The sequence below is a fragment of the Scyliorhinus canicula genome, chromosome 15, assembly GCF_902713615.1.
Source record: "Scyliorhinus canicula chromosome 15, sScyCan1.1, whole genome shotgun sequence".
In the NCBI taxonomy this organism is placed as follows: domain Eukaryota; kingdom Metazoa; phylum Chordata; class Chondrichthyes; order Carcharhiniformes; family Scyliorhinidae; genus Scyliorhinus; species Scyliorhinus canicula.
The window spans coordinates 18,005,822-18,032,079 of NC_052160.1; the positions used below are offsets into that span (position 1 = coordinate 18,005,822).

The window sequence follows — 26,258 nt, forward strand, 5'->3', positions numbered from 1 at the left end:
TGGCACGGACATAATTTTTCTCCAGGCTGTACTGATTGTTGTGTTTGGTGTTCAATGTCTAGCAAGGAATGTGGAGCTCCCCGTTGTAAAAAACGGGGCTGTGTGCGGCCTCGGCTGCGCGTTCCCCGTTCAGGCCCCTTACTCAACATGTGTTGCGTTGAATAGCCGTGTGTTTCGCAGCACTGTGAGTGCCGGGAACACACGAGGCTAAATGTGCTTGCTTGGGGACTTTCTTCCCTTTTGGGAAGGTCGCCGTGCTCATTTATCTGTAAAAATAACAACATTTTGAACAATACGTTGTAAATTAAATCAATTTGTCCCTTAACCTTTCTGTTTAAATCTATCTCAGATTGATGCAATGAAAATCTTTTATTCAGCCTGCGAGGTGCCTAATTTAAAATGAGGTTTGAGCAGTGTCAACTCATTCCTTTTGGAAACATAAGATGCTGCAGTTTAATTTGACACTAGCAGGCACTAAATTGACTGTCCTATTCAATAAGGCTGCAAGACTAAGATGACCTTGGCTGGGAATGAAAATGCTATGTTGGTCCAATAATGGTGCTGTTCTGTCAGTGAACAGTTTTTTTTCAGATCAGTATAGATTTATCCAGTTTATGAAAAATGTGTACCAGACCTGGGAGATCTTGATCCTGATTGTACTCCTAAGGATTCATTGAGAATTGGTGTTTACTTTATACTCATGTCCCAGCACTGATAAAATTTCAGAGACGAAAGTGGACATATGGAAAATAATGGGGTTGATTTTTACCAGTGTGGTGATATGCCTGGAAGCGATCTCATAGATGGCTGGTGTTGCGACCTCCAACCAGCAGGTGGCAGTACAGGCTCACCATACAGTCTCAAGACGGTGGTCATGTGACAAGGCATTTCAATATAAGTGGAGGCACATCTGGCCATCAGCAGATGGTTATAACACGTACAAGAGGACTGATGTGCACTAGGCATAGTTCCAGAGGAGTACAGAGAAATTCCATGATAATTTGCTCCGTAACACATCTTACCATGTCTGATTGAATGAAGATCCTGGTTTGGACAAGTCACAACTTGTTTAGTAGATTCCTTGCTAGACATTGAACACCAAACACAACAATCAGTACAGCCTGGAGAAAAAATATTTCCGTGCCAGGGAGAAACTGTTGGTGCAGAAGCTTCCACGGTCATGCTGGAACCCAACACATGTAAATATGAGGAAAGTCAGGTGGGCTGCATAAAGTACAGGAGGAATCTTCTGCCCCTGCAGAATGCAAGGGAGGAGGTGGGAGGCTTGATAATTTGGTAGGGACTGATACCCGAGACCTTCCTGCCTCCACTCGGAGTAAGTTCTGGGCAGGGAAGCCTATGGTCCACCTTCCTACCCACCTCCACTTGGGATCCTTACATAGCAAATTGGACCTTATGGATCCCCTCTCCCCAAGACCTCCCCCTCCCCCTCCCCCCCGCCCTTTCCCCCCAGCAGCATGTACCTTTTTCCTGGAACACCCAGCAATCCTGGGACTCCAGGGGGGGTTCCAGAAACTACCGCAGCTTCCTTCATGGCACTGCAGAGCAGGCCTGGTTGGCCATCTCTAGGCAAGCAGGATGTCATATCACGGGGTCCACAGCCAGGTAGAAGGCCCGCCACTGTCCTCTTAAGTGCCTGATGGACAGATTATATGATGGGCCTTCCTCCGAAGAGTCCGACTGGGTGTCTCGCGATTTCCAGGCAGCGAGTGAAGCATCCAGTGAAAATGGAAGATCTGCCTGATGTGTGTCCTTCCCACCTGATTTTCATCTCAGGAGATATATTTCACCCAGGTGGACAGCCAAAAATGCATGCAACCAACTTATTGGTATTTTTAAAAATTGGCTTGGATCCTCCGCCACGTGACGCTGGAAACACGAATCGCAATCAGGTGGAGAATCGGGTGTCTGCTGAAAATTGGCTTTCGTGCCCAGCGTCGAACAAAATCTATGCTTCACAGCCCCGCTGCTGGGAGCAATGGGATTTGCACCCCGTGCCAACGTGGCGTGGAAAACCAACATTTCCATGCATTTACATATCATTTCTGGGTATTTATAAACAGGGACTGGGCACCATGGCTGCTGAGGGAAAGAGAGAAGGTAAGCAAAGTTTGAAAAGTTGTTAAAAATCATAGCACTCGGTGAAGGGCGGCTGCCAGGGCCGGGGTAGCGGTGAGGGACTTGCTGACATATCAGTGAATTCAGGTTACCCCCTCGAGATCGGGGTGGCCAACCACTGACCACCATTACTGCTGTATTTGTTTTAAAAGCAACCATTCGGTACAAGTTACAAGTCCCTGGCTGCCCACTCTGCTGACTGCTCACTGTGTCCTGTAAATGTTCACAGAGCCTCTGGTCATTTGGGAGCCCACCCAATCCACCCCTCTGGAAACCCTCAGTACCCAGCTAACGCATCAATGGAAAGGGTGTGACCAAGCTCAATCAGTGGCACACCAGGTGTTGGCACTCCTCAGTGCACTCGTCAGAAAAGTGCTGCCCCAAGACTTCTGGTGGCGGCATATAGAAGGACGTCGCACATTGGATGGCTCCTGCTCAAGGCTTGATTTTGTTTAGAATTTAATGCCCGGTCCCTGGGGCAATTTTTTGTTAAGTAACAAAAGAAGACATGAGGAAGAAAGATGTTCAGAACCCAAAGGAAAGCTGCCTTGAAGAAGGGGGTGAATGAAGGTTTGCCGTTGAGTGGAAGGGTCGGCTCGGCAACTGGAAGGATGGCGGTGGCTAGGTAACTGAGTGGGCCCTCACTGTTCACAACACAAAAGATGATGGTTGTGGAACTTCAAAAACAGTTCGCAAAGCACATAGAGGTGATGAGGAAGGAGATGATGGCAGCATTGAAGGTGCTGATGGAGGGAACGATTGCCCCGGTGAAGGCGGCGGTGTTGAGGACATTGGCCGAGGTGCAGGAGCAGGGAAATCCCTCCCGCTATCAACTGGATCAGATTCATGGGGCGTGGAGGTCTAAACCAAAGGCGAATGTGCTGCTAAGAACAGTGATTATTTGTTTCTGTCGGTACTGCGTGAAGGAGAAGGTCCTGTGTTGGGCAATGCAGAAACAGGAGGTGCAGTGGACTGGAGCTGGTATACGTATGTACTAGGACTTTACTGTGGAGTTGGCGAGGTGGCGGGCAGCCTTCGGCCGAGTGAAGACAGCACTGTATAACAGCAGGGTGCGGTTCGGCTAAGTGTACCCAGCTAAGTTGAGGGTGACCTACAACTCCAAAGACTTTTATTTTGAGACAGTGGAAGTGGCGGAGACGTTTGTGAAGGCAGAAGGACTGGGACAGAAGTGAGAAATTGGACTGAGAATTGGTCTTGGACTAAGCGTAGGGGGGTGGAGGAGTGTATGTAGCTCTATTTTTCACTGTATGTTATATGTGTTAAATGAGTTGAAGTTGCCTATTTAGACACAAAAGAGTTGGGATTTTTTTTTGAATGATGGTTTTTTGGAGTTTGTGTGTTTACACTGGGGTTGAGTGTTGAAGGAAATTTCTTTGTGTTCCTGGGATCGGGCAGGAACGAGGGATTTGGAGGGAAGTGAGGCCTGGGTACAGGCCTCAACACTGGCTAGCACAAGCTGGCCAGTGAACAGTAGTGTGGTTGGGGGGGGGGGGGGGGGGGGGGGGGGGGGGGGGAGGCTGTGGCCATCATAACCTGGTAGACCAGGTTTTGATTGGCCTAGGAGATGTGAAAGGTTGGGGGCGGCGATCGATACTGGGTGAGGTGAGGTCCTGGGAGTGGGGGGTGGTGGTGCTCGATGGTAAAAATGGGACGGGCGGGCCAAGCCCAGTGGGCAAGGCCTGTGTGGATGAGGGGGAGGGGGAGAGAATCATAGAATTTACAGTGCAGAAGGAAGCCACTTGGGCCATCAAGTCTGCACTGGCCCTTGGAAAATACCACACCCGTAACCCAGTAACCCCGCCTAACCTTTTTGGATGCTAAGGGCAATTAGCATGGCCAATCCACCTAACCTGCACATCTTTGGACTGTGGGAGGAAACCGAAGCACCCGAAGGAAACCCACGCAGGCAGGGAGAATGTGCAGACTCCACACAAACAGCGACCAAAGCCGGGAATCGAACCTGGGACCCTGGAGCTGTGAAGCTATTGTGCTAACCACTGTGCTACCGTGCTGCCCTTGTCCCCTGGTTAGGATAGTTACGTGGAATGTGAGGGGTTGGAAGGGTTTCACAATTCATGGTGGCTGTTTGTTATGCATTTCCGAGAATTGGTCACCATTCAACATTGGGGGGGAGGGGTGGGGTCGGCGGTATTGATGTCTTTGGTTACACTGTTTATGGATTGATTGTTAATTTGTATATTTTTGAGTGTTTTTTTTACCTGGAATGTACTGGTGGATGTTTTAGTCTGTATATTGAGCAGGGTGCAGTTTGTGTGTGTGTGGGATAGTTACTGTATTTATTTTGTTTGTCTTTTCTTTGGTTGTTTATTGATGAAAATGTTGAAAATGAGGAGAGTAAAAAGATTTTTTTAAAAAGGAGCGCTGCCTCACTGCAGCGGAAACAGAGGAATAGCCGAGCTCAGCCCAAATAAAGGACACATGCACTATGGTCTACGGCACTCCCCTGGCACACTGCCCCTCTCATAGCAGAGGCCTCATCAGTGACACTATCAGCTAGCTGACTCTGTAGGTCCACCAACTGTCCCAAGCCCAGTCTGCCCGCTATGCTCCTGCTCCCTTCCACTCTTCCACCCTTCCCTGGACAGGTTGTTACAAAATGTGTCTCCATCAGGACCCACATCACACTACAGCTACATTCCCAGCAGAAGACCAGCCCCTCGCTCAACCACATGAAAAAATGAAAATCGCTTATTGTCACAAGTAGGCTTCAAATGAAGTTACTGTGAAAAGCCCCTAGTCGCCACATTCCGGCGCCTGTTCGGGGAGGCTGGTAGGCTGCCCACATACAAGTCTTCCTATGGAAGCTAAAGAAATTTGGCACGTTTGCATCGACTCTCACAAACGTCTACAGATGTGCGATAGAGAGCATCCTATCCGGCTGCATCACAGCCTGGTATGGCAACTGCTCGGTCTAAGATCGGACAAAACTGCAGAGTGTGGTGAACTCAACTCAACGCATCGCAAAAGCTTTCCATCCTCACATTGATTCTGTATACACCCCCCGCTGCCTCAGGAAGGCAGACAGCACTATCAGAGACACCTTCCACACAGGCTTTGCCTTCTTCCAAATCCTTCCATCAGGCAGAAGATACAGAAGTCTGAAGACCTGCACATACAGAAATAGGAACAGCTTCTTCCCCACAGCTACTGGACTCCTCTACGACTCTCCCTTGGACTGATCTATTCTCTGTAAGAACACTATTCACGACATCCTATGCTGCTCTTGCTCATGTATTTTCTTTATTTGGCCCCTTGTTCTGCACTGTAACCAATCACTGTTTGTCGATGTACCATTTGTCAATGTACTCTGTTGATTATTCTTTTTGTCTACTATGTACGTACTGTGTACATTCCTCGGCCGCAGAAAAATACTTTTCGCTGTACTTCGGTACATGTGACAATAAATCAAACCAAACCTAAGCATGGAGGCGATTGTTGGCACACCTTGACCCTCTCCACCGCACATCAGGTGTCACCCTGCTGCAGGATAACACAAGGCTCACCCAGTGAGGGCACCAACCGTAGACCCCACTGAGGAGAGCAGACAAGGGCTGTGGAGATTATCGCTGACACGGGTTGCCTCCAAGGGTAATCCCAGGTGGAACGTCAGATTGTCCTGAGGGCCTGCCCCATGCCATCCTCCAACACCCACACCACCAACTCGCCCTCCCCCATGCGGTTAATCCTCTTCACCCAGCAGAGCTCACCCCTCATACCCCTCAGACTGATGCAGGTCCAAATTTCAGTGCAAATATGCTTAATTGTGACTATATACATTATTATGCCTTGACACATACCTTCTAATCTATGTGCTTCATCCGTGCCAACGTAACTGGTGCCTAACTTCTTAAACTTACGTGGCCTGCCACGTGTTTCCCCAGGCACACATCAGACGTGGAAGCGGCCTGATGCATTTTTCGCCCTGTGACCTGAAGTGCCTTTAGTAGCCATTCTCTGTAGGGCCTTGGCCTGGATCGCCCCGGCTGACTTTTGGGTGTCACAGGTGACGAGGTGCCACCCTGTTCTTCCTGCTGCCCGTCCGATGCACCATTGTCAGGTGTTAGGATTCCGAAGTGCTGGGGCGTTTTAGCACCTCCCGAGCAGAAGGCATTGGCATGGGCCTCATTGTTGTCATATGTCTGTGAATAGTATTGTACACAGTTAAAAATGCAACCTCAGACCAGCTGGTGAAATCAGACATTGGTCACGTGACTAGGGAGTTTCGTCAGTTGTTAGTGAGGCATACAACAGGACATTTGCACATCGGGTAGTTCCAGACCAAGCTAGTCTATAGTATTCTGTATGTTACCATCCCACGCGTTCATCAACAAAGCATCATTCTAGTTAAGTCACCAACAGTTCTGTGAGCATCATTGCAATGACAAGACAACAGAACACAACATGGTACCAGGGGTATGGAACATTTTGTTCGAAGGTAACAGCAGAAAACACGTAGCAAAACCAGCCGAAGAACGAAAAAAGGAAAGATTCTTCAACCAACCTGGTAAACTAGTCAATAGCGACTCAACGCAATAGGTGATGGTGAAGCTCGAGATGGAAGGTTTAAATGCATCCCAATAGTTTCAAATATCAGGTAACGTAGACAAAAACTGGCACATTCTCAAACAGCAGTTTAAGCTCTATGTTTCAGCCCTCAATTCATGTTAAATAGTGTTGCTGCCCTCGCTGGGCTGAGCGCCGGGAAGCTCACAGCAGTTCCCGCTTGCTACCACACTTCAAAATCTTGCCGGAGAATCATGCCCTTAGTCTCTCAAACTGGGAATAAGACCCATTATATTCAATATGTTGATGCAAATGATTTTTTTCTCCACATGGTCTGTGCAATACTTGAATTAATAATAATTGCTTATATTAAGTGCATGTTGTTGATTCTTGCATCCTTAGTGCTCAAACTACTCAAGATGGCTACTGGAATGAGGGCTTTACTTGATACAGTTGTACAGGCTTTGCCTCAGGTATGTGATTTTTAGAACTCGCTGAGTACTACTATGTTCTAACACTTCTCAAACTCTGAATTTAGAAGACATATAAAACTGCATTTTTCCAAGGAAATAGAATTTTCTACAATAAGAACATAAATTGTGAGCTTATCCATCACTTTTGCCACATTGAGGGCGCGATTCTCCCACTCAGGGAGAAATCGTAAGGCTGGCGTCAAATCTGGGCGGGTTTGACGCCAGCCCCCCCCCCCCTCCCCGACCGGGAACCGATTCTGGTCCCCGGTCGGGGCTAGTATGCCGCCGCCGTAAACTCCGGCATCGTGGGCTTAACGGATTGGAAGACTCCAACCCGCGCATGCGCGGATGACGTCATCGCGCATTTGCGCGAAACCCGCGCATGCGCGGACCGGGATGCCCCTCAGCCGCCCCGCGAAGCGATACAGCGGGGCGGCGGCGGGACAAAGAGTGCGCGGGCATCGGACCCGCTGCCCGCGGTGCCCACCGATCGCGGGCCCATGGCACCCTTGGCACGGCCGTGGTACTGCCGTGCCAATCGGTGCCATGGTTTTAAAAATCGGCACTTTACGGCCGTTTTTACGAACGGCCAGACCAGGTGTGTTTGCCGTTCGTAAAAACAGCCGTAAAGGGCTGGGAACTCGGCCCATCGGCCAGCTGAGAATCGCTGCTGGCCGTAAAAAAACGGCGGCAGCGATTCGTATCGGGAGTCGGGCGTGGGGGGAGGGAGAATAGCGGGAGGGCGTCAGACTAGCGTGGCCGTAAAATTTTACGACCCCCGCTATTCTCCGCACCGTCGTGAGTGCGGAGAATTGCGCCCTGTATCTTTAGTCTGATAATCATCTGGAGTTTGGCATCAACTTCGTGATCCTAAATATCAGTTGAGAGATGTGTAAATATCACTTTTTGAGGGAAAAATGTAGATTGTAGTAACAATGTGTGATTTTAAATTAAATGCTTGGATTGTGAAGCATTGAAGGTTAAACAAAATTTTGATGCTAAGAGAAATTAGCCAGGGTTAATCTTTCTTTCTATAAATACTGTTCATCCAAATTGAGCGACAGGCATTGATAATGGTGTAGATTAGCATCAGATGTACTGTGTGAAAAAGATTTCCTTGACAGGCATACCGAGTTCAGTGCATTATTTTCATGCCTGGCTGATGTGTTGGCAGTTGATGCAGAGATAATTAATATCAGGTCACAGAGGAAGGGTAAACTGGGGTAGAACTATTAAAGCTGTACAGGTCAAGTATCCATTCTGCAAAATCCTTGGGGCCAGTCCCGTTTCAGATTTCAGATCATTTTGGTTTTTGGATACTGTCTATAAGACTACGCCTACTTACATTACAATAGTCTGAAAAGAACAATATTTCTGCAATCTCCCCATCAGTCAAAGAATGCATGATGGATACATTGGTATCAATGTTAAACATTTCCTTGATATCCTCGGCCTCCAGCGAACTCACGCAGTCTATCAATATATCTTTTGTGTACTCAAGGAGGTGGTATACAAGATTCATTTTCTTTGTTTACAGGAAAATCTTCAAAAACGTATTTGTCAATATTATAATCTTCAAGAGCATTATTGTGTAAACTTATCTATACGTTTTCCAGTGGCGTAATCTGCCGAATACTTGATACTTGATACCATGATACTTCTTGAATTTCTGCAACCAGCCTGTTGTATGTTCTATGCATCTTCAAGCCTCAGTTCTTTGTGGTAGGTCTTGGCTTTGCTGCATGATCAATAGGGCAGTCACTCCTGTGATAACAATTCCACTGCATCATAACATGATCATGTTCATTATTTTTGACCTATACATATTTTTCCTATTACACATTAAAGTTTGCGAATCGCTTTCAATATAACATTTCAACAATTTGCTTTTCTGCTTCTTTAAATAATGTTGGTGTTTTATACCCATCCAATACTCCTTACTCAATTGCCTCACAGACACACCATGGTCAAGTTTCTGCAGCAACTGTACATCCTTAGCAATCAATAATGAATTATGTTTCCTTTTCTCATGGTTAGCCATAAGGGTATCTTGTGATCTTTCTGACATGTTCACCACAAAAATTGCAAGTAAACAGTGCAGACAAACAACTGGACTTCCCGTGTTAAATGTTGGGTGAGGCTGGCAGGGGTCGTATAGGCCCAGCGACTTCCACTGTTCTGAATGGTACAGTGACTTATTGACAGTGACTGCTCTTTTTCATCTGAGGCATTGGTTTGCATGTGCCAAGGCCTGAACGTCTGCTGTCCTTGCTGGTGTCAGGGCCATATTTGGAGTGCAGTTGCCCCACCCTTTTGTTTGTAAGGGCAACAAAGAGTCCACAATGAGTTTGGTTGAAACAAAAACTTACTTCATTTTACCACAAACTTTTATGTACAGCTCCAGTAGATCCCTTCTGGGTCTTCTCTAGTCTGAGCCTTGCTAGCCAACTCTATGCAAGCCAAGTATTTTTAAGGGCCCCGCCCCCTTATCAGAGGAGCTCGTACTATAAAAGATCCACGGGGTAGTTAATCATCCCTACCCCTTAATTATCCTTCTGTGAGGTTGATCTCCGACTTTCTCAATTCATATATGACAGCCCACAAAACTGAATTGACATGCTTGGAGAACTTTCAAGTAGATAATGAACCAGTTTGCTGACTTGCAACAAGATTTGTCTGACATCTGGTCTTGAGCAAATAAGTGGCAAGTTACATTTGCACCACATGAATGTCACGCAATAACCATCTCCAACAAAACAGTATAGAACCACCTGCCCTTAGGTATTCAATGACATCATTACCCAGTCCTCCACCGTGAATACCTTGGCGGCTTACCATTGATCAGGAACATAACTGGACCAGCCCTCGATAAAAGAGCAGGTCAAGCGGCTGGGCACTATGGCAGGAGTCACTCACCTACTGATTCCTCATGGGACATATGACTAAATATTCTCCACTTCCATCAGCACTCCAAAAGCTCAACACCATAAAGGACAAAGCAGTTACTGTTAGGCACCCCATCCATTTTTTCCACCATCAAAAGCTAACTGCATGATGCAGTACAGCGATGTGCAATGGCTTCTTTAGCAGCAACACCCAAACCCATGATCTCCAACACCTAGAAAGACACCAAGGATATGCATGGGAACATCATTATCTCCAGGTCATGCAATATCTTAGTTTGGGCATACATTTACGACCGTTTGTTGCTGTGAGGTCAAAACAGCATTGTTCGTGCATGGACTGCAGTGTTCCAAAAATGCTCATGTGTACTTTCCTTGAGGGCAATATGGATGGTCAATAATAGCCAGAATTGCCATCAATGTCCACATCCTTGGATTTGCACTCTTTTTATTGGCATTCCTCATATTTATAAATAATTGTATATATACATCACATTTTTCTTACCCGCAATGTCCACATCCTGAGAATGGAAAAAGAAAGCTGGTGCACAAATGGATGATCTTTGGACCTTGGAGCAAAATGAAGGAAGCTTTCCATGCACCTCTCCACAACATAAATGATCAGAGGAGGCTTGACACTGACACCTGGTGCATAAAGCACCATAATGCCCAAATTTTGGAGGGTGGAATAAATTTTTAAATATAGATATGGGATTCCAGCATATCCCTACAGTTCCTGCTCAGAGAGATGATAGAACATAGAACAAATTATGTGCATATGTACGAAGCTTTTTTTTTTAAAAAAGGCTCTCTGCTCTAATTCTAGCTGTTCAGTGAGACCATGACTTGTAACATGGAAATTGTAAAATAAACATTTTCTATTTAATTTACCTGCTCTGTGTTTTTTAAATTACTACAAGCTAAATTGATATAACAGCAGGATTTGTTCAATGATAGATTATTTGCCCAGAAATGGAGCGGCTTTCAGAACAATCAATATTTTTTTTTTTACTATTTGTCGACTTTAAAAAAAAAACTGTGGTCAATTAGACATAGACATAGAACAGTACAGCACAGAACAGGCCCTTCGGCCCTCAATGTTGTGCCGAGCAATGATCACCCTACTCAAACCCACGGATCCACCCTGTACCCGTAACCCAACAACCCCCCCCTTAACCTTACTTTTTAGGACACTACGGGCAATTTAGCATGGCCAATCCACCCAACCCGCACATCTTTGGACTGTGGGAGGAAACCAGAGCACCCGGAGGAAACCCACGCACACACGGGGAGGACGTGCAGACTCCACACAGACAGTGACCCAGCTGGGAACTGAACCTGGGACCATGGAGCTGTGAAGCATTCATGCTAACCACCATGCTACCATGCTAACATTACATTGTTAAGAGTTTATTGATTAGCCTTCTCTGGTAAATGTTAATGCTTGGGTCACTGTCTGTGTGGAGTCTGCACGTTCTCCCCGTGCGTGCATGGGTTTCCTCCGGGTGCTCCGGTCTCCTCCCACAGTCCAAAGATGTGCAGGTTAGGTGGATTGGCCATGCTAAATTGTCCTTCGTGTCCAAAATTGCCCTTAGTGTTGGGAGGGGTTACTGGGTTATGGGGATGGGGTGGGGGTGTGGCCTTGGGTAGGGTGCTCTTTCAAAGAGCCGGTGCAGACTCGATGGGCCGAATGGCCTCCTCCTGCACTGTAAAGTCTATGATTAAAATAAAAGAAACTGCTTCACTTTTAAAAATCATGCACTTAAACAGAGACTTGAGTAGAAACCAATCTAGTTAGTTTTATTGGGAGTCTGTGTCATTGAAAGATGTAATAAAACGTTCTGTTCAACCAAATTAATATCTTGTACAAAGAACAAAACCACTCAATTAGTAACTTTTCCTCTGTGTTTAAAGCAATTTGTGATCAATTCAGTGACTGATGTCATTAGTGTAATAGGAATGATTGATACACTACTGAGGTTTATCATGTATCGACTTCCATAAGCACCATAAAATACAGCTTTGCTGATAAATGCTTTACGTAGAATGTAATAACATTGCAATCAAATAAGCTTTTTAATGGATTTTTAAAGTGCTTCTCATGTGGAAGAAGAAAAGTATGGAGCACAATAGAGAAAAGGTTAGAGAGGAAGAGCAGAAAATATGATTTAAATAGGTTGGTTCTGAAAGCAGAGAAAAGAATCAGCAAAAACAAATTGGTTTATAGAGATATACCGCAAATGAATTAAGGAGGTTGGGAAGGCAAGATGTTCCCCTTCTGATGCTGACTGTTGTTACCCCTGTTATTGTTTTGTAGTTATACACACAAGCCCCAAGTCCCTCCATCTCCTCTCGCTAATCCCACCTAATCTGAGCTAAACTAAACTAACTCCCCCTATCTCCCCCCCCACCCATTCCCTAACCCCCCCCCCCATTGTATCTGCTAACAGTTTAGTTTTCCCTGAAAAAGTTGATAAACAGCTGCCACCTTCGGACGAACCCAAACACTGATCCCTTCAGGATGAACTTAATTTTCTCAAGCCTGACAAACCCAGCCATGTCGCTAACCCAAATCCCCGATTTCGGGGGCTCGGAGTCCCTCCACACTAATAAGATCCGTCTCCGGGCTACCAAGAAGGCAAAGGCCAAAACGTCAGCCTCTCATGCCCCTGGACTCGCGGGTCTTCCGACACTCCAAAGATTGCCACCTCTGGACTCGGAGCCACCCTCGTTTTTAGCACTGTGGACATGACATCGGCAAATCCCTGCTAGAGTCCCCTAAGCTTTGGATGTGCCCAACACATGTGGACATGTATGGAACACCTCACACACCTGTCCCCAAAAAACCTGCTCATCCGGGCCGCCATCATGCGTGCCCGGTGAACCACCCTGAATTGAATCAGGCTGAGCCGAGCACATGATGAGGACGGATTGACTCTTTTCAGAGCATCCTCCAACAAACCTGCCTCTAGCTCCTTACCTAGCTCATCTTCCCACTTGCGCTTTACCTCTCCTATTTGGATTCCCTCCCACTCCATGGGCTACTTAGAAATTTCCGAGACCTTCCCTTCCCCCACTCCTGTTTTCAAAACTACCTTGTCCTGTATCCCCTGTAGCAGTAGAAGCGGAAAGGTCGAAACCTACCTTTGCACAAAGTTCTGCACCTGCAGACAGCGAAACCCATTCCCACCTAGCAATTCAAACTCCTCCTCCAAAACCTCCAAACAAGGAGAGCTCCTGTCGATAAACACATCCCCCAGCCTCTCAGTACCTGCTCTCTGCCACCTCTGAAACCCCCCATCCAACCTCCCCGGGACAAATTGGTGATTGCCTCAAATTGGAGCCCACACCAACGCTCCCTCCACTTGTGGTTGATCCTTCAGTGCACTCCTGACAGTCTATTCCATTAATTCATATAGAATGAAAATAAGACATGTAGATCTATGGTTGCTGACTTAACTGTCCTGGTAGAAGTCAATGAATGGTTTTACATCTCCAGGCAAACCTTTCCATCGACCCCCTTAAGGCAAATTTAATTTTCTCCAGCCTAAGGAAATCCGCGAGGTCACTCACCCATACCCCCGGCTTCGGAGGCTCCGAGTCCCTCCACCCTAACAGGATCCGGCTCCGGGCTACCAGAGAAGCAAAGGTATGAACGTCGGCCTCTCTCACCCCCTGGACTCCCGGGTCTTCCGACAATCCAACACTGCCAATTCTGGACTTGGGACCACTTTCACCCCCAGTACCTCTGACAGCAAACCCCTGCCAAAATTCCTGCAACTTGAGACATGCCCAAGACATGTGAACATGATTTGCGGACCCCCCGTTTACCACCCACACCTCCACTCCCTCAAAGAACCTCTATCCACCATCATATGCGCCCTATGGACTACCTTAAATTGGATGAGACTCAGCTTGGCACATGAGGAGGACCCATTCACCCTCCTAAAAACGTCCTCCCATAACCCAGCCTCCAGTTCAACCCCACAGCTCCTCCTCCCACTTTCGCTTAATGACTCTTATTGGGGCACCCTCCCAATCCATCAATTCCTTATATATCTAAGACACCCTGCACGCTCCAACCCCTGTTCTCGACAGCACCTTGTCCTGCAACCCCGGGGGTTACAGATCAGGAAAGGACGGCACCTGCTTTCTCATGTAGTTCCGCACCTTTAAGTATCAAAACACGTTTCGACTGGGCAACTCATACTCCTCCACCAGTCCTTTCAAAGTCGGGAAGCTGCCCTCCATGAACAAATCTCCAAACCGCACAAACCCTGCCTGCCAGCAACCCTGAAACACCCCCCCAGTCCAGTTCCCCCGAAGCGAACCTGTGATTCCCACAGATCGGGGCCCTAACCGAGGCCCTCTCAAGCATCAAGTGCTGTTGCCACTGTCCCTACATTCTCAGGATCGGCACTACTACTGGACGTGTGTAGTACCTGGCTGGCGAGAATGGCAGAAGCGCCATCAACAATGCTTCTGAACTAGCACCCCTACACGAGGCTGCCTCCATCCGCCCTCAAACTGACCCGTCCCTCACTACCCACTTCCTTACCACGGCTATATTTACCGCCCAATAATAATTCATTAAATTTGGCAAGGCCAACCTGCCCACTCCCCTGCTCCAACAATGCCTTCTCTACTTGAGGGGCCTTCCTCGCCCACGCAAATCCCAAAATCAACGAGTAAACCTTCTTGAAAAAGGCCTTCAGGATTAAAATCGGGAGGTTTTGGAATGCAGACAAAATCCTCGGGAGCACAGTCATCTTTATGGACTGCACCCGCCCCGCCAATGACAATGGAAGCACATCCCACCTTTTAAATTCGCTCCTCATTTGCTCCACCAACCAAGCCAGATTCAACATGTGTAATTACTCCTACCCCCGCACCACCTAGATACCTAAAACTCGCCCCACTACCTTAAACGGCAGCTTGCCCAGCCTCCTTTCCTGCTTCCTCACCTGAATCGGTTTTTCTCATGTTTAAATTGTCCCCCGAAAACCGGCTGAATTTCACCAAAATGCCCATGATACCCGAAATGCTTTCCAGTGGGTCCGATATATACAATGGCAGGTCATCCGCATATAGGGACATCCTATGCTCCACCCCCTCCCGCACATCCATTTCCAACCCCTAGAGCTCTAAACGCCATTGCCAGTGGCTCTATCGCCGAGGGGAAAAGCAATGAGGAGAGTTGGCTTCCCTGCCTTGTCCCCCGGTACAACCTAAAGTTTCCCGAACTCACCCGATTCGTTCTTGCACTCGCCACCGGCGGCTGGTACAACAATCAAATCCAATCTACAAACCCCTGCCCAAACCTGTACTGCCCTAGTACCTCCCACAAATACTCCCACTCTACCCGATCAATGGCCTTCTCCTCGTCCATCGCGACCACCACGTCCACATTTCGTCCCTCCGGGGGCATCATTATGACATTTAGCAGGCGCCTGATATTAACCGACATGTGCCTCCCTATCACCTCCGGCACACAACCCTTAATCCGCAAGGCTAGAATCTTAGCCAGCAACTTGGCATCCACATTCAAAAGCGAAATTGGACGGTAGGACCCACACTATTCCGGGTCCCTGTCTTTCTTCAGGATCAGAGATATTGAAGCCTGCACCAAAGGGAGCTCACCCTCACCTCATTAAATACCCTCACCAGCAGGGGCCCCAGGTCACCCAAAACCTTTTTATAAAACTCTACTGGGAAACGTTCCGGTCTCGGGGCCTTCCCTGCCTGTATTGCCCCCATATCCTCCAGCACCTCCACCAATCCAATGGGCACACCCAGCCCCTCTACCAGACCCTGCTCCACCTGTGGAATTCCAGCTTGTCCAAAAAATACCAGGGATTCCAATTCATAAAGCCTCCTATAGAACTCCTCAAACACCCCATTCACCCCTACTGGATCCAATACCACCCCACCCTTGCCGTCCTTCACCATGCCAATCTCCCTCGCCACCTCCTGCTTCCTGAGATGGTAGAGCAGCATCCTACTAGCCTTCTCCCCATACTCATACACTGGCCCGCAACTGCCCCACTGCCTTCTTTGTGAGCACCAACCCAAACTCCAGCTGGGGCTTCTGCCTCTCCTTCAACAATCCTTCAACAATCCTGCCTCGGGTCTCCATGTACCTTCTGTCCAGCCGCATAATCTCGTCCACCAACCTGGACATCTCTGATCACACTTCCTTCTCCCTGTGAACCCAAATTGATATAAACTCCCCCTTGACCACTGCCTTGAGTGCCTCCCATAGTGTGGCGGCCGAGACCTCACCTGTATTTACTGCTACGTACCCCCGGATGGCACCCATCACCCGCTCACACACCTCCTCCTCTGCTAGCAATCCACATCCGACCTCCACTGCGGGCGCTGAGCCCCCCCGCCCAAATCCACGTCTGCCAGCAACGACTTACCCAACACGAAAAAATCAATCTGCGAGTAGACCTTATGAACATGAAATGTCCTTCACCCTCAGCCTCCCAAACCTCCACGGGTCCATTCCTCTAATGCGTTCCATAAACCCCTTCAGCTCCTTCGCCACCGCTGTCACCCTCCCCGAATCTTGAACTCGACCGGTCCATCCCTGGGTCAATGACTGTGTTAAAGTGTCCCCCCACCCCCAATAATCAGCCAGTGCGAGTCCAGGTCCGGGATCGTCCCCAATACGCTTCTCATAAATTCTGCATCGTCCCAATTTGGGACATAAACATTAACTAGGACCACTGGCATCCCTTCCAATTTTAATCTTATCATCACAAATCCGCTACAATATTTCTCACCTCAAACGCCACACGTTTATTGACCAGCACTGCCACTCCACGTGTCTTCAGATCCAATTGCGAATGGAAAACTTGCCCTATCCACCCTTTCCTTAGCCTTGTCTGGTCCCCAATCTTCAGATATGTCTCACTTGCAAAAAGGCCACAATCCACCTTCAAACTCCTCAGCCGGGTTGGCGGGTGTCCCGCACGTGCCCCCCCCCCCCCCCCCCCAATTCCACCCGCCATCAGTCATACCCCGCCTTAGGCCAATCCCCCGCCCATGCCACGTGACATTCCAGGCCCACCCCCTGTCACCACACCCTCCCATATAACGCCACAGCAACAACACCTTCATCAGCAACCCCCCCACTCCACTCGTCCTCCCCACACAAAATAAGAACCCCAGCGCCCACTGCTACACGACCCACCCTGATCACCCCCCACTGCGCTCCAGTTAACTAGCCTGCACAGCGAGCCAGGCAGCCTCCGCCTAAGGCGCCACCATACCCTACTCCCACTGATTCCCCCCCTCCCGCTTGATCCCCTCTTTTTAAAAAAAAATAATTTTTATTGAAATTTTTACAAAATATAAACAGCTCAACTCTATTAACAAAATAACCGCGGTAACACCCCAAGAACAATTCCCACCCAACTTCAAAAGCTACTACAAACAAGAGAAAAAACCCCAAAAAAACACACAACGACAAAAGAGAAAGAGATAACACCCGCCACATCCCACAAACCCATGTACACAGTTCTCCCTCCCCCCAATCCAAACCCCCCCCCCCCCCCCGGGTTGCTGCTGCCGCCGGCCTATTTCCCTACCGTTCTGCCAGGAAGTCCAGAAAAGGCTGCCACCGCCTAAAGAACCCTTGTACTGATCCCCTCAGGGCAAATTTCGCCTTCTCCAATTTAATGAACCCCGCCATATCATTGATCCAGGCCTCCACGCTTGGGGGCCTCGCATCCTTCCATTGGAGCAAGATCCTCCGCCAGGCTACTAGGGACGCAAAGGCCAGAACACCGGCCTCTTTCGCCTCCTGCACTCCCGGCTCCACTGCAACCCCAAAAATTGCGAGTTCCCAGCCTGGCTTGACCCTGGATCCCACCACCCTCGACACCGTCCTTGCTACCCCCTTCCAAAACTCCCCCAGCGCTGGGCACGCCCAAAACATATGGGCGTGGTTCGCTGGGCTCCCTGAGCATCTAGCACACCTGTCCTCGCCCCCGAAAAACCTACTCATCCTCGTCCCAGTCATGTGGGCCCTATGCAGCACCTTGAACTGTATGAGGCTAAGCCTCGCACAGGAAGAGGAGGAATTCACTCTCTCCAGGGCATCCGCCCATGTCCCCTCCTCAATCTCCTCACCCAGCTCCTCTTCCCATTTACCCTTCAGTTCCTCCACCGAGGCCTTGTCTACCTTCTGCATCACCCGGTATATGTCCGAAATCCTCCCTCCTCCAACCCACACCCACGAGAGCAACCGATCCCGCACCCTTCGTGGGGGCAGCAAGGGGAACCCCTCCACCTGATGCCTGGCAAACGCCCTCACCTGCATGTACCTAAACATGTTCCTCGGGGGGAGCCCAAACTTCCCCTCTAACTTCCCCAAGCTCGCGAACCTCCCCTCCACAAACAGGTCCCTCAGCCTCCCAACCCCTGCCCTGTGCCAGCCCAGGAACCCACCATCAATGCTCCTTTGGACAAACTGATGGTTCCCCCGTATCGGGGCCTCCATCGAGCCCCCCACTTCTCCGCTATGCCGTCTCCATTGCCCCCAAATTTTGAGGGTAGCCGCCACCACCGGGCTCGTGGTATACCTCGTTGGAGGGAGCGGCAACGGCGCCGTTACCAGCGCCTCCAGGCTCGTGCCCACACATGACGCCGCCTCCATCCTCTTCCATGCTGCCCCTTCCTCGTCCATTACCCACTTACGCACCATCGCTGCGTTGGCAGCCCAATAGTACCCACAGAGGTTGGGCAACGCCAGCCCCCCCTATCCCTGTCTCGTTCCAGGAACACTCTTCTCACCCTTGGAGTCCCATGCGCCCACACAAATCCCGTGATACTCCTGTTGACCCTCCTAAAAAAGGCCTTCGGGATAAGGATGGGGAGGCACTGGAACAGGAACGAAAACCTCGGGAGCACCATCATCTTAACGGACTGCACCCTCCCCGCCAGCGACAGCGGTAACATATCCCACCTCTTAAACTCCTCCATCTGCTCCACCAACCTTGTGAGGTTGAGCTTGTGCAGGGCCCCCCAGCTCCCAGCCACCTGGACCCCTAGGTACCTAAAGCTCTTCCCTGCCTGCTTCAATGGGAGCCTACCAATCCCCTCCTCTTGATCCCCCGGATGCACCACAAACAACTTACTCTTGCCCAGGTTCAATTTATACCCCGAGAAACCCCCGAATTCACTAAGAATCCTCATCACCTCCGGCATCCCCCCCCCACCGGGTCCGCCACATACAGCAACAGGTCGTCCGCATATAGCGACACTCGATGCTCCTCCCCACCCCGCACCAGGCCCCTCCAGTTCCCTGACTCCCTCAATGCCATGGCCAGGGGCTCAATCACCAACGCAAAGAGCAAGGGGGACAGGGGGCACCCCTGTCTCGTCCCCCGGTACAGCCGAAAGTACTCCGACCTCCTCCTATTTGTGGCTACACTCGCCATCGGGGCCTCATAGAGCAACCTCACCCACCGGACAAACCCCTCCCCAAACCCAAACCTCTCCAACACCTCCCACAAATACTCCCACTCAAACCTATCAAAGGCCTTCTCCGCATCCATTGCCACCACTATCTCCGCCTCCCCTTCCATGGCCAGCATCATAATGACATTGAGGAGCCTTCGCATGTTCGTATTCAACTGCCTTCCCCTCACAAACCCCGTCTGGTCCTCATGAATGACCTCGGGCACGCAATCCTCTATTCTAGTGGCCAGGATCTTTGCCAGCAGCTTAGCGTCGGCGTTGAGCAGCGAAATCGGCCTATATGACCCACACTGCAGAGGGTCCTTGTCCCGCTTCAGGATCAAGGAAATCAGCGCCTGTGACATAGTTGGGGGCAGAGCCCCCCCCCCCCTTGCCTCGTTAAAGGTCCGGACCAACAGGGGGCACAACAGGTCCAAATACCTTTTATAAAATTCCGCCGGAAACTCATCCGGCCCCGGCGCCTTCCCCGACTGCATGCTCCCTATCCCTTTGACCACCTCCTCCAGCTCGATCGGCGCCCCCAGTCCCTCCACCTGCTCCTCCTCCACCCTCGGGAATGGCAGCTTGTCCAAGAAGCGCCCCATTCCACCCCCCTCCACCGGGGGCTCCGACCGGTACTGTTCCCCATAGAAGTCTCTGAAGACCCCATTAACATCTACTCCCCTCCGCACCACGTTCCCAGCCTTATCCGTCACTCCCCCAGTCTCCCTGGCCGCGTCCCGCTTTCGGAGCTGGTGTGCCAGCATCCTGCTCACCTTCTCCCCGTATTCATACACCGCTCCCTGTGCTTTCCTCCACTGAGCTTCCGCCTTTCTGGTAGTCAATAGGTCGAATCTGGCCTGAAAGCTACGCCTCTCCCCTAGCAATCCCTCCTCTGGAGCCTCCACATATCTCCTATCCACCCGCACCATCTCCCCTATCAGTCTCTCCCTCTCTCTCTGCTCCCCCCTCTCCCTATGGGTTCGGATGGAGATCAATTCCCCCCTCATCACCGCCTTCAATACCTCCCAGACTGTCCCCACTCGGACCTCCCCGTTGTCATTGGCCTCAAGGTACCTCTCGATACATCCCCGAACCCTCTCAGCCACCTCCTCATCTGCCAGCAGCCCCACCTCCAAGCGCCAGAGCGGATGTTGGTCCCTCTCTTCCCCCAGCCCGAGGTCCACCCAGTGCGGGGCATGATCTGAAATGGCAATGGCGGAGTATTCCGCATCCTCCACCCTCGAAACCAACCCCCTACTCAGGACAAAAAAAATCAATCCTCGAGTAGGCCTTATGTACGTGGGAGAAAAACGAGTATTCCCTGGCCCTTGGCCTCGCAAACCTCCAGGGGTCCATCTCCCCCCCCCCCCCCCCCCCTCCAATCTGGTCCATAAATCCCCTCAGCACCTTAGCCGCCGCCGGCCTCCTACCCGTCCGGGACTTAGAACAGTACAGCACAGAACAGGCCCTTCGGCCCTCGATGTTGTGCCGAGCCATGATCACCCTACTCAAACCCACGTATCCACCCTATACCCGTAACCCAACAACCCCCCCCTTAACTTGGATCGATCCAATGGGGGATCCAGTACCGTGTTGAAGTCCCCCCCATGATCAGGCCCCCCACCTCCAGGTCCGGAATGCGGCCCAACATACGCCGCATAAACCCCGCATCGTCCCAATTTGGGGCGTAAACATTCACCAACACCACCCGCTCCCCCTGCAGCTTGCCACACACCATCACATATCTCCCGCTGGGCAACACGGTGGCCTAGTGGTTAGCACAACCACCTCATGGCGCTGAGGTCCCAGGTTCGATCCCGGCTCTGGGTCACTGTCCGTGTGGAGTTTGCACATTCTCCCCGTGTCTGCGTGGGTTTCGCCCCCACAACCCAAAAATGTGCAGAGTAGGTGGATTGGCCACGCTAAATTGCCCCTTAATTGGAAAAAATAATTGGGTAATCTAAATTTATAAAAAAAAACATATCTCCCGCCACTGTCAGCCACCACATTTAACGCCTCAAACGACACCTTCTTCCCCACCAGGATCGCCACCCCCCTACTCTTCTCATCCAGCCCTGAGTGAAATACTTGGCCCACCCATCCCTTCCTCAGCCGAACCTGGTCCACACTCTCAGGTGTGTCTCCTGGAGCATGGCCACATCCGCCTTCAGCCCCTTCAGGTGCGCAAATACCCAGGCCCGTTTGACCGGCCCATTCAGCCCCCTCACATTCCAGGTTATCAGCCGGATCAGAGGGCGCCCTGCCCCCCTCCCCTGCCGACTAGCCATAACCCATCCCTTGCCCACCCCCGGCCAGCGTCCCCCGCTCTGCCAGTTTCCCACGGCGGCAACTCCCCCCCTCCAGCAACCCCTGCATCCTCCAGCTCCTTCCTGACCGCTTCAGCAGCAACCCGGTACCCCCCCCCCCCCCCCAGGCTAGGACCCTTCCTAGCCGTGCCCCTCCCTCCATTGCACTCCCGTGAGCCAGCTAACTTCTGCTGACCCCGGTGACTCCCGCCCTACCTCCGACTCCTCCCCACGTGGGACTACCCCTCCTCCATCGTGCCCGTCAACGGGTCCCCCCCCCCCCCCCCCCCCGCTCTTGAGCGGGAAAAGAAAACAGCCAGCAACGACCCGCGCTTCTCAGCCCCGACCCCGCCCCCACCATCTCCCAGCGCGGGAAACCCTCAGAAAGCCCGCGCTTCCACCCTGCCCGGCCCCGCCTCCTCCAGGGCTACTCCCATTGTCAGTCCCCCCCACCAGCTCCCCGAACTCCCCGTTTACCCCTCTGCCCGAACCCGTCCACCAGACCCCTACAGAAAAACCCATATAGAAAAGATAAATCAACATCACCCCACATCTTACATTAAACCAAGCAAATACAAATACAATATTATACAGCATCCCCCATCTTAGGCCCTCAGTTTGAGTCCAATTTCTCGGCCTGCACAAAGGCCCACGCCTCAAAATAATGGTGCCGATCCTTATAGGTGGCCCACAGACGCGCCGGCTGCAACATGCCAAACTTCACACTCCATCTGTGGAGCACCACCTTCGTCCGGTTAAACCCGGCCCTTCGCCTCGCCACCTCCGCACTCCAGTCCTGGAAGATCTGCACCTCCGTGTTTTCCCACTTGCTGCTTCGCTCCTTCATGGCCCACCAGAGCACACACTCACGATCCACGAACCGATGAAACCGCACCAACACCGCCCGCGGCGGCTCGTTCGGCTTGGGCCTCCTAGCCAGAATTCTGTGGGCCCCCTCTAACTCCAGGGGCCCCTGGAAGGACCCAGCCCCCATCAGCGAGTTTAACATAGTCACCACATAGGCCACTAGGTCCGACCCCTCCAGCCCCTCCGTGAGGCCCAGGATCCGCAAATTCTTCCTCCTCGACCGGTTGTCCAGCTCCTCGAACCGCTCCTGCCATCTTTTATGGAGCGCCTCATGCATTTCCACCTTCCCCGCCACGGCCACGACCTCATCCTCCCTTTCGATGGCCTGCTGCTGCAGCTCCCGGATCGCAGCCCCCTGGGCTGTCTGGATCTCCATCAGCTCCCTGTTGGTTACCTTCAGCGACTCCAGCAGCTCCAGCTTAAGCTCCTGGAAGCAGCGCAGCAGAATCGCCTGCTGCTCCTGGGCCCACTGCCTCAGCTCCTCAAGGCCTCCGCCGGCCGCCATTTTGTCTTCCTTCCCCCGCTTTTACAGGGGTGCTTTCTCCGGCTTTCTCCTTACCCCACTCCTGGTCCGGACCATAGGACCGTTGGGGTCGACTCCTGACCTCTTCCCACGTCGGGATTTGCCGCCACAGCTCCGTTGGGGGCCCTGAAAAGAGCCCCAAAGTCCGTTCTCAGCGGGAGCTGCCGAATGTGCGGCTTAGCTCCTCATTGCCGCCACCGGAAGTCCCACTTGATCCCCTCTCAACAATGCAACGATAAACGACAGAAGAAAAAAAAAAGAAAATTCAAAAAGGGGCCATTGCCCCCTCAGCACCTCGAAACATCACGGAGAAGAGGAGTTCCCCAACCTCCCACCGAACAAAATAAAATACAAGAATTACCAAAGAACAGGACAAAAGAAACCACATTCCTCTTCACACCCCTCCTCCACAGTTCAATGTCCTCCTTCACCTGCCAGTCCATTGTCCCTCAAAAATTCCATTGCCTCCTCTGGTGTTCCAAAGTAGTGCTCTTTATTATTAAGGGTCACACAGAAGCGAGCTGGGTACAGCATCCCAAACTTCACCTCTTTTCTAAAGAGGGCCTTCACCCGATTAAACCCGGCCCTCCTCTTTGCCAAGTCCGGGCCCAGGTCCTGGTACACTTGCAGCTCACACCCCTCCCAGGTGCATCTCCTTATCTGCCTTGCCCATCTCAAGATCTTCTCCTTATCTAGGATCCGACGAAGACGCACCACCATTGCCCTCGGCGGCTCGTTATCCTGCAGCCTCCTCATTAGCACTCTGTACGCTCAGTCGACCTCCTGGGGCCAGCTAAAGGCCCGCTCTCCCATCAGCTTCTCCAACATTCCAGCCATATACATGGCAGCATCTGCTCCCTCGATGCCTTCAGGCATCCCTACAATTCTCAAGCTCTGTCTCCGGGCCCATAATGATTATCAATATTATAGAATCACAGAATTGTTACAGTCCTGTCGTGTCTGCACCAGCTCTCCAAATGAGAAATTCACCTGTGGCATTCCTCTGACTTCTCCTCCTAACCTTGTACATTCATCCTTTTCAGATAACAGGTTTCAAAAATAAATGAGACTGAAGGACAAGCTGAAGGGGTTTAAAATAAATAAATCACCTGAGTTCGAATACTGAAGATGAGATTTCCAATATATTGCAGATGGTTCGAAATGTGGAGGCATTAAAAACTGGAATTCCTCGATTGAACCTGCCTCTACCACATTCTCAGGCAGTGCATTGCAGATCCTAACCACTCGCTGCATGAAAACATTTTTCCTCATGTCGCCATTGCTTCTTATGTCAATTACTTTATTTCTGTTCGGTTCTGTTTTTTAGCGATCCATGAACAGGAACGGATTTTACCTACCTATTATGTCCAGACCCTTCATGGTTTTAAATGCCTCGATAAAATCTCCACTTCACCTCCTCTTCTGCAAGAAAATAGGCATAATTTCTTCTTTCTTTCTGTTCCTCATCCCTGGAACCATTCTTGTGAACCTTTCCTGCGCTGTCTCTGATGCCTTCACATCTTTACTAAAGTGCAGAACCCAAAAACAATGCTCCTGTCAACAGGGCCGGCTCAAGGTACCGGCAACTCGGGCAGTCGCCCGGGGCGCCATGTGCTAGGGGGCGCCATCAAGGAGTGCGGGTCCCGCGCATGCGCAGTTGGGCCAGTGCCAACCAGCGCATGCGCGCTGGCCGCCCTCCCTCAGGCCGCCCCGCACAAACATGGCGGATGGATCCGGGCTCGCCGGTGGTCAATCCGCCCCCCCCTCCCCCCCCCCCCCCCCCCCCCCCCCACGGTCCGGCCCCACTGCCCCCCCCCCCCCCCCCCCCCGAAGGGCGCCGAAGTTCAGCTTGCCCTGGGCGCCAGCAACCCTAGGGCCGGCGCTGCCTGTCAAGGCCAAACCAATGGTTGGTACAAGTTTAACGTAACGTCTTGTATTCTTGTAGTCAATGCTCTGTCCTGTCACCTCAATGACTTATACACATAAATCCTTTGCACTTGCACCCCTTTCAGAACTGGACTCTTTATTTTATATTGTCTTTCCTACCATTTCTCCGCATTAATCTTGTCTGACCATTCCACCAATTTGCCCTCAGTCCTTTTGAAGTTCTATAAAATCCCTGCAATTTTTAATGCCTCCAAATTTTGTACCATCTACAATATCTTGGAAATCTCATCTTCAGTACTCGAACTCTGAGGATTTATTTGTGTAAAACCCTTTGAGTTGTCCTTCAGTCACATTTATTTTTGAAATCAATTATGCTTGAGAGTCTTCAATGATTTGATGTGGAGGCAAGGGGAAGGAGAGCATGTTGTTTTATGTCTTCCTTTTGTCAGTTTTCGCAAAAAACATGTTTAATTATGAATATTGAACCACTTACACCTAAAGGACACAAAAATCAATTTCCATCACATTAGCAACCAAATAAATCACGAATGAAAACAAATTGCTCATCTTGGCCATTGTGTTGCTTGACTCAAATTTTCAGGGTCGTTCATATTATGCTAATCACCCTCCTGCGTTATCATTAGCCATGTTAAATTTCTCTGATTCAGAACTCATGATCTCTGTTTTAAAGGCTAGTTCCCCAAGCTATGCAACCTTGCTTGTATTTTGTAAGAATGTGGAAGAGTTTTAAGAATGTAGCATAAATAGGGCACAGTCATACTGGACAAAAGAGCTGAATTCCAGGGGTGTGGTGAGAGTGACTGCCCTGGAATCAAGGCACCATTTAAGCATGTGGTATCAAGGCAATATTGAAGTACTGGGAATCGGGGAAACTCTCCACAGTTTGGGGGTCATACTAGCATAAAGTGAGATAGTTGTGGTTGATGAAGGCCAATCACCTCAGTCCCAGATGTAGAAGTTTGTCCGGGTAGAGTCCTAAACCCCTGCTAAACATCTGCTGCTTCATCAAAAGGTCAGAAGTGGGTATGTTCATTGATGATTGCACAGTGCTCAGTACCATATGCAACTCCTTCGATACTGACAAGTATGTGAACACCAACTTACAAGTTCTCTAAATCACACA

At 50.5% G+C, this 26,258-nt stretch overlaps 1 protein-coding gene across 4 annotated transcripts in view; it reads left to right on the forward strand.

Annotated features, from left to right (window-relative positions):
* Positions 1–26,258, forward strand: part of cacna1ha (calcium channel, voltage-dependent, T type, alpha 1H subunit a) — an 806,165-nt gene that overhangs the window by 738,866 nt on the left and 41,041 nt on the right. For all 4 annotated transcript variants that reach the window (XM_038819421.1, XM_038819419.1, XM_038819420.1 and 1 more), the window contains one exon: positions 7,087–7,157. In XM_038819421.1, coding sequence (XP_038675349.1) covers positions 7,087–7,157 — 71 coding nt within the window. The remainder of the gene's footprint in view (positions 1–7,086; positions 7,158–26,258) is intronic.